Here is an 8,606-nt window from a genome sequence, read left to right on the forward strand (position 1 = left end):
CCTTTGAAGAAGAAAAAACCTTCCAGAATTACTAACCTCATAAAAAATGTTATCAAGTGTATTTGTTTCCCAACAGAGAAATTCTTATTTTGTTTGCTGTGTAATTTATTGGAAAGTGTCCCATGAAAAAGACTTTGAAATGGGAATCAAGGTGCCTCCATTTTCTGTTTCGTGTCTTGCCAGGGAACTTCCCAGGTGTCAAAGTTGGTAAAGAATTCGCCTGCCAATGCAGGAGACACAAGAGACAAAGGTTTGATCCCTGGGTAGGGAAGATCCCCTGGAAAAGGAAATGCAATGCACTCCAGTATTCTTGCCTGGGAAATCCCATGGACAGAGGAGCCTGGTGGGCTACAGTCCACAGGCTGGCAAAGAGCCAGACAGGACTGAGCTATTGAGCATACAGGCTTGTCCTGCCAGGACTGTTCAAGTTCTGCCATGGCTTTAGGAAGACTCAAAAGCCTTTTGACAACCAAAATGCTTTCTAATTGTGGAAAAAATGGTCCTTGGAGAACAACCTTAAGGGCAGTAAAAATAACTTGCATGTTTCTAGGACAAACATTTTGAAAGACAGAAAAAGAATGTTTTTAAATTTGTAAAAATAGCGATTCTCACTTTTTCTTTTGCCAGTTTTCTTGTGTGTGTGTGTGTGTGTGTGTGTTTATGAGAAAAGAATTGAATTTTTATTTCACGTCACATGCAAAATTCTGAAAAAGATTGAGAGAGAAACTAAAACTTTAAAACATGAAAATATTTTTAACATACAGGCTAAAAAAGAATTTCTTACATTAAAAGCACATCAAGGGGCTTCCCTGGTGGTCCAGAGGCTGAGATCTCACACTCCTAATGCAAGGGGCCTAGGTTCAATCCCTGGTCAGGGAACTATATCCCACATGCCATCTTTTACCAATTTTCAATGTTTTACTGGAAGTAAACTGATTATGAAATAATTCTTCAGTAAGTAAGCATAAAATATGGCCTACACATTTTGAAACTTAAGAAATGCTTCAATTTTTAAAAGGTACTATACTGAATTAACAGGTAGAGACACTATCTTCCCTTCAACTCTGCTCTCTTTTGTTTTCCTTTATAGCTTGTCTCTGAGGCACACCCAGCTCCAATGCCTTAACATCTCTGGGTGTACAGCTCACCCCTTGCATGTAGGTCCCCATGTTCTAAAGGTCTGTCTAGTCAAAGCTATGGTTTTTCCAGTAGTCATGTATGGATGTGAGAGTTGGACTATAAAGAAAGCTGAGTGCCGAAGAATTGATGCTTTTGAACTGTGATGTTGGAGAAGACTCTTGAGAGTCTCTTGGACTGCAAGGAGATCCAACCAGTCCATCCTAAAGGAAATCAGTCCTGAATATTCATTGGAAGGACTGATGCTGAAGATGAAACTCCAATACTTTGGCCACCTGATTCGAAGAACTGGCTGATTTGAAAAGACCCTAATGCTGAGAACGATTGAAGGCAGGAGGAGAAGGGGACGACAGAGGATGAGATGGTTGGATGGCATCACTGACTCAAAGGACAGGAGTTTGAGTAAACTCTGGGAGTTGGTGATGGACAGGGAGGCCTGACGTGCTCTAGTCCATGGGATCACAAAGAGTCAGACACAACTGAGCTACTGAACTGAACTGAACTGATGTTCTGATGTGGCGCTTCCCGGGTGGCTCAGGTGGTAAAGAATCGGCCTGCAATGCAGGAGCCCCAGGTTCAATCCCTAGGTCATGAAAACCCCCTGGAGAAGTTGGCAACCCATTCCAGTATTCTTGCCTGAAGAATTCCATGAACAGAGGAGTCTGGCAGTCTACAGTCCATGGGGTCACAAAAGAGTTGGATACAACTGAAGTGAGTAGCACTTTCACTTTCACATTCTGGGGTAGGTATAATTTGTTGTGAGCGTGTATAGGTTAATACAATGGGTGTATTAACCCAGTGTAGCTTTGCTTCCCATCAGGCCATCCCAAAACCTTCCCCTTCTTCAGAGAGTTGTTATGGAAATGAATGATAGGATGTTATTTGACCTAATTCTCTGGAGAAGGAAATGTCAACCCACTCGAGTATTCTTGCCTGGAAAATCCCATGAACAGAGGAGCCTGGCAGGGTACAGTCTCTGGGGTTGCAAAGAGTTGGACATAATGAGCAACTAAACAACAACAACAATAATGAAGTGAAACTAAATCCCTATTCTTGCCCTTATGTCTTTACGAATGGAGAGGCCAGAAGCCTTGCTTCTATTAGAGCATAAGCTGAACATCAAGAGAAAGCTGTATTCCTCCAGAAGCAGAAGTGAAGGCGTTCAGAGCAATTGGAGCAAATACCCTCTCTGTTCCATGCTTTTAAAGACAAAGCTTACTTAGTTTTAGTAATGACAACCTGGGCCAATCTTATCTCGACATTCAGTAATAATTACACATTCACCTGTTAAATCCTACAGCTGCACTTTAGATTTTTCTACTCTTTATTTTAGTAGTTAAAGTAATAAAAAATAGCCAGGTGATAGTATCATTGTGGTGATTGTGTAAGTGAAAGAAAGTTTCCTCATACTTATATCTGTAAGTTCATTGGACCTTGACTTAACTTGTAGAAACTTACTGAACATTTTGCTCTGATTAAAAATGAATACTGAATGTCCTGAAAAACACTTATATTTTTTTCTGCCTCACCCCCTACCCTTCACAGAGGCTAAGAGAGAAAAGTTTTCCTAAGAAGTGATTCAGGGAAAATAAAAATCTTACATTTTGTTTCAGAAGAAAATTTAGCTGCATATTAATTTTTAAGAGGAATATTTTTATTTTCAGTATTATTCACTAGTCAGGTGGCACTAGTGGTAAAAAAAAAAAAAAAAAAAAAAAAAAAACCTGCCTTCCAGTGCAGGAGACAAAAGAGAGCCAGGTTCAATCCCTGGGTCGGGAAGATCCCCTGGAGAAGGGCATGGCAGCCCACTCTAGTATTTTTGCCTGGAGAATCCTATGGACGGAGGAACCTGACAGGCTACAGTTCATGGGGTCACAAAGAGTCAGACATGACTGAAGCAATTTAGCATTCACAAGAGAACTTGGACACATTAATCTAATCTTCATTAATCTAATCTAATCTTCTTTCCTCATCGGTAAAGGAAAAGTAGTATCTTCCTTACCTGCTTCACATTGTAGGTTTGAGAAAATGTACAAAAATCATCTTGTGAACAATAAACTACAAAATAACGTTTGTAGTTTACAAATGCAAATCTTACCAGTCATAAACAGGTATTTACTTTCCTTTTGGTCAACTCAGTTCCACCAACCTCCCCCACGTCCCTGCTTCCCTACTACCAGCCACACACCCACACAAAGGAATTCAGATGCCCTTTGCACACTCCACTTTACCCACTATAGCAGTTCTCAACTTAGTTCTGGAGAAGGCAATGGCACCCCACTCCAGTACTTCTGCCTGGAAAATCCCATGGACGGAGGAGCCTGGTGGGCTGCAGTCCATGGGGTCGCTAAGAGTCGGACATGACTGAGCGACTTCACTTTCACTTTTCACTTTCATGCACTGGAGAAGGAAATGGCAACCTACTCCAGTGATCTTGCCTGGAGAATCCCAGGGACAGGGGAGCCTGGTGGGCTGCAGTCCACGGGGTCGCTAAGAGTCGGACACGACTGAAGCGACTTAGCAGCAGCAGCAGCAGCAAGTTAGTTCAGCTCAGTGTACTTGCCTGGAGACACATCTTCATGGTCTGGGATCAAATTCATTGCCTGTTTCTATTTACCTTTCAATAAGAAACTTGAATTACTTGACATTTTGATTCTATGAGACTTTGATTATGTTTACTTTTTAATAAGACATTTTCATGTATATCAGCTTGCTTCTTCAGACTACCTGTTTTTAATGTCAAGAGGTCACTTGTGCAGCTCAGCTCACCATAACAAATCTCTGTCGGATCTTGGCAAATTGTCTACGGACGTTCCAACCCAAACATTTTCCACATTTCCCTAGGCTTCTGATTATTTTTTTTAAATTGGAGGATAATTGTTTTACAATATTGTGTTGGCTTTTGCTGTCCAACAACTGGAATCAGTCATAACTATATATATTTCCTCTTCCTTTTGAGCCTCCCTCCCACCCCACCCCCCATCCCACCCCTTTGGGGCTGCTCAGAGTACCAGGCTGGGCTCCCTGTGTTATATAGCAGCTTGCCACTAGCTATCTACTTTACACATTGCTTATATTTTAAATGAGTATTTTAAGCAAAGTGCTAACTTCCCTAGCCTAATGTTATACCACACACACACACAAAAGGCTATTTTACTTAAAACTTTCTAATATACAATTCCCAGCCAGATTAGTGAGTGATATTAAAAACAGCAACACATTTCTCATGGGTGTAAGATTTTTTTATTCCAATTTGATTTGCATTCTAATGGAAATTATAGCACATATTCCCTTCTTGATTTTAAAAACAGTAGCTTAAAACTTTAACGTGGATTATAAAATGTGATAAATTTGCAGATCAAAAATGGCTTTGATTGCTTGCAGCAACAAGTTTTTAAAACAAGGTTTAAAGTCATCATTTTCCACCTCCACACCAAGGTAACCTTCTAATTAGTGATCAGCCACACTGTAATAGCAGTTTTACACTGAGACTTGAGGATACTCAACAGAAATATTGTAGAGCTTCTCCAGCCCCAGGTCAGGATGTTTTCTATGCCTTCTCATAGTGGCGAACAGCAACCACATCGCCAAAAGTAAGAGTCTGAAAGATTCCAAAAGATAACCAAATCTTCTTACACAGGTACATCAGTGATTGTACCTGCTGATTATCATATTATTTTAAATATTGTCATATTATTATCTTAAAGATTGTCATATATGTGATTTAAGTATTATACAAAAGAATAATGGCATTTACAAACATTAAATGTTGTATGCTCAGTCATGTCCAACTCTTTGCATCTCTATGGACTGTTGCCTGCCAGGCTCCTCTGTCCATGGGATTTTCCCAGGCAAGAATACTGGAGTGAGTTGCCATTTCCTCCTCCAGAGGATCTTTCCAATCTAAGGATCGAACCCACATCTCCTGCATCTCCTACTTTACAGGCAGAATATCTACTGCTGAGTCACTGGGGAAGCCCTAAATGTTCTATAAAAACATTTTCATTTTTTTTCTACATCTTCATTTTCTAAAAAGAAACCCTTACATTTATTGAATGAGTGACACGTATACACAGTTCATATCTCTGAAAGAAATATGAAAAAAAACTTAGATTAACTATCTAGATTCAGGTCAAAAGAATTCCTTTTGCCTTAAATTATCAGGGTAATTGGAGCATTTTAGCTCTCTCTTTTAAAAGTGCATAAAATTTATAGTAGGTTCTCATAATACTTTACAATTCATGACCTAGATAAATTTTGAAGTTTTTAGAAAATCCAAATTATTTGGACAAATGTTATTTGCAATGACTTGGTGCAAAAGCAGGAAAAAGTAAATGTACAAATGTTCTCATTGCTTTGATTGTCGTGCTTTAGTCTATGTGAACCTTGGTGGTTATGTAGCTATAATGTGCACCATGGGCTCTTGTATCAAATCCAACTTGAAGAATTGCTATAAATCCTCTTTACAAAATTTAGTGTTTTTTTAGTGTTCATCATTTTCATGTAGTCCTGTGATTTTCAAGAGGATAGCATGCCCTTGTCACCCATTACTTTCATTTCCTTTTTTCAACTCAGTCTTGCCTGATCACAGTCATACATACCAAAGCTGAACTATCTACTTCTTTGTATTCAGGAAAAACAAAAAGAAAAAAAGCATAAAGGAGAACTGGAGAACTTCAGATTGAATCTTTTTTTTTTTTTCCCCATTTATTTTTATTAGTTGGAGGTTAATTACTTTACAATATTGTAGTGGTTTTTGCCAGATTGAATCTTTTATAAATGAATCGCTCTGTCTGTCTCCCTCTCTTTTTGGTGATGATGATCACTGCAGAAAAATGTGGCCAAATACTCGTCAACATGAAAGGAAAACTGTCCCTCTGCTCCCCACCCCCACTTCCACCCAAGAAAAAATTGTGAATATGTAAGTCCTCTATCTGAACCTAGAACAGCTGCTAGTCAAGGGAAGGAGAAGGAAACTAGTCAATAGTCTTAAGTAACAAAACCAAAAAACCTATCCTGCTATTATCTCAGAAGAAATATGTAAAGCAACTCCCATCCAAGAAAAAATCCAAAATGATGTATTGACTTCAATGTCTTCAAGATTCCATTACTCAACTCACCAAAAAAAAGTGTCTAGGGTGCTAGATCAAGATAAAACATCTTCCCCAGTTTATGATGCTACTCCACCATCAGATACATTATTTTTAAACTTTTCTATTCTATAATTTTTACATGACTATCTAGTATTGAATAGACATGTTTTAAAGGCATCTTATAAAATTAAAAAGGACTGGAGGGAAGTAATATCAAAATAGCTCTCTCTGAGGGGACAGCAGAAGGGAATTTTTGTTACATTTTCCTGTTATATTCTAAATTATCTGTACTGAGCTTGTAAAACTTTTATAAACTAAAATATACAAATTTACACATGATTAAATACCCTTGCTAGTGACTTAATGTTATTAAAAAAGGAAAGATGGGAGAAAAGGAGGGAAGGAGGAGCAGGGAAGGAGATGGGAAATTTGAGGGGCGGTGGGGGCAGGAGGAGAAGCAGGAATCGGGAATTGCTCTACTTACCATGACCATTTTGCCATCCTTAATCTCTCTTACAAAATTTGTTTCTTTGCCATCCCATTTCTGTACATGAACAAGTTTGTCTCCATCCAGGCTAACAACAGACTGAGACCACCAACAAAATGCAGAACATAGCAATAGGTAGAGATCAGATTTCTGACATGGAAGTCAAACAAACTGATTTTTCAAAGAGTAATAGTTGAGAGAATAGTGATCAATTAATTATCACAGTAGTACCATTTCCTCTGTTGCTTCCAGAGTTGAAATTCTGAGAAAACTCTAAGAAATCATAATTTGATTGAAATGTAAATGTTTAGATGCAAAAATTATCAGGCAGATAAATTATCAGAAATAAAAATCCTAAACTAGTGCTTTCTGAGGAATCATCCTACTCCTTTAAACAGGGCCTTAGAATGAGGTAAACTATTGATTTAGCCAACTTGAGGCAAAAGAGAGATTAAACAAAGTACAATCTTTCTTTTAAATGAACACAATGAAATATTTTCTGAAATGCAGATTTGATACAAAATGAGAGAAATACATGGTAAAGAAAAAGATTGAAGATTTGAGCTATGGTAGTTACCCATTATTCAGAACATAAGCTATGGGACACTAGAATGCAAAATTAACCCTGGGTCTTTCTCTCTGAAGTGAAAGCCTGAGAACATTTTCCACTTCCCATTATCTAGAAAAAACAGTTATTCTGTCCTTCCCTCCCCACCCCAGAGGAAGGAGCGGCTCCTTACCTTACAGCTTCTGTCGTCTGCGGTGGTTTCATCAAACTCTTCTCCCAGATGGAAACTAATCTCTGTGTTTTTGAATGTGCTTTGAGTTCTGATCACCACTCTGTCCCCCTCCTGACTGATGATCACTGTTGGCTTAGTCACATTGCCCACCTGCCTAGTGGCAAAGCCCACACCTAAAATAGTAAAAAGAAGCAATGCAGTTGGTGGCAACTTCCAAAATAGTTCATGAAGCAGGAATCCACTTTCCTATTCTGGAATCCAGGTCGTAAAATCTAAGTTTCATTAGAGTATGTTTAGCCCATCAGTTATGCTATGAGCCTTAGTCGTATGTGGATGCCAATTTGGAAGCATAAATAAGAGGATGCTGGAGAAAAAGCAGAAAAGGCACAGAAGCTTCACATTCTTCACAGAATACTTGGCCCTAGGCAAGAAAGCGGACAAGTGCCAGATTTAAAAAGCCCTTCCGTGGAAAATGGCTTTTTAAAATCAGCACAGCACGTGATTATGACAATGGGATCTGCTTTTGTCTCTTGCTAATCGGATGGGTGAAAAAAGGAATCTGCGAGTATCTGAAGCTGCAGGTTTAAGAGAACGGCACATCTTAGTTTTACCTACCAAGCGCCTTCATGTACTCATCAAAGTTCTGACTGTCCGTCAGCTTCCAGGTAGCACAGAAAGCCTCCACCATCCTTGCCCTTTTCCCGTTTATTTCAGAAGCAGATAAAAGCGGCGGATACTGGGATCTCCGGATGGCAGGAACGCTGCAATTCGAAAGACCCTTTGCACCTCACCGCAGCTCCTGCCTTTTTATTTAGAAAAGAGGCTGGCAGAAAGCCAAGGCTTTGAATTGCAAACACATCCCTCCGGCGTCCCTCTTTCCCGGAGGCTGTCGAAGGGGCCCGGGATGGGAAGGGAGGGCGGCCGGAGGCTCAGGGAGGTTCCAATCCTCTTTGTGATTGGCGCAGGCCACTGGGTTAGCGGAGTAGGTCGCGTTCCTCCCAGTCCTCGCGGCGCAGCCCTTCTTCTGCCTGAGAAATCTCTGCGAAGGTTCAATGAGGTTGGAGGCAGGGAGCGGAAAATGAGAGAGGGTCTTTCAGATTCAGCTTGAAAACTTGGCAAAGGCCATTTCAGGCTGTGAGGAAAGAAAAA

General features: G+C 39.8%; 1 protein-coding gene across 1 annotated transcript; it reads right to left on the bottom strand.

The window, feature by feature from the left end:
* Positions 1 to 4,372: 4,372 nt before the first annotated feature.
* Positions 4,373 to 8,343, bottom strand: FABP7 (fatty acid binding protein 7). Its single transcript, XM_065911474.1, has 4 exons — positions 8,073 to 8,343; positions 7,458 to 7,630; positions 6,715 to 6,816; positions 4,373 to 4,738 (listed from the first exon to the last, which is right to left on the bottom strand). Exons 1-4 carry the CDS (start codon positions 8,143 to 8,145, stop codon positions 4,688 to 4,690), a joined length of 399 nt encoding a protein of 132 aa, XP_065767546.1. The 5' UTR covers positions 8,146 to 8,343; the 3' UTR covers positions 4,373 to 4,687.
* Positions 8,344 to 8,606: the final 263 nt, after the last annotated feature.

This window comes from Muntiacus reevesi, chromosome 19 (assembly GCF_963930625.1).
Source record: "Muntiacus reevesi chromosome 19, mMunRee1.1, whole genome shotgun sequence".
NCBI lineage: Eukaryota > Metazoa > Chordata > Mammalia > Artiodactyla > Cervidae > Muntiacus > Muntiacus reevesi.

Coding starts and splice junctions, on each gene's coding strand:
- FABP7 (XM_065911474.1), bottom strand. CDS start 8,145: ATGGTGGAGGCTTTCTGTGCTACCTGGAAGCTGACGGACAGTCAGAAC. Junction 6,817..7,457: donor CAGACGACAGAAGCTGTAAG/GTAAGGAGCCGC, acceptor TGGTGGTCTCAG/TCTGTTGTTAGCCTGGATGG. Junction 4,739..6,714: donor AGGATGGCAAAATGGTCATG/GTAAGTAGAGCA, acceptor GGAATCTTTCAG/ACTCTTACTTTTGGCGATGT.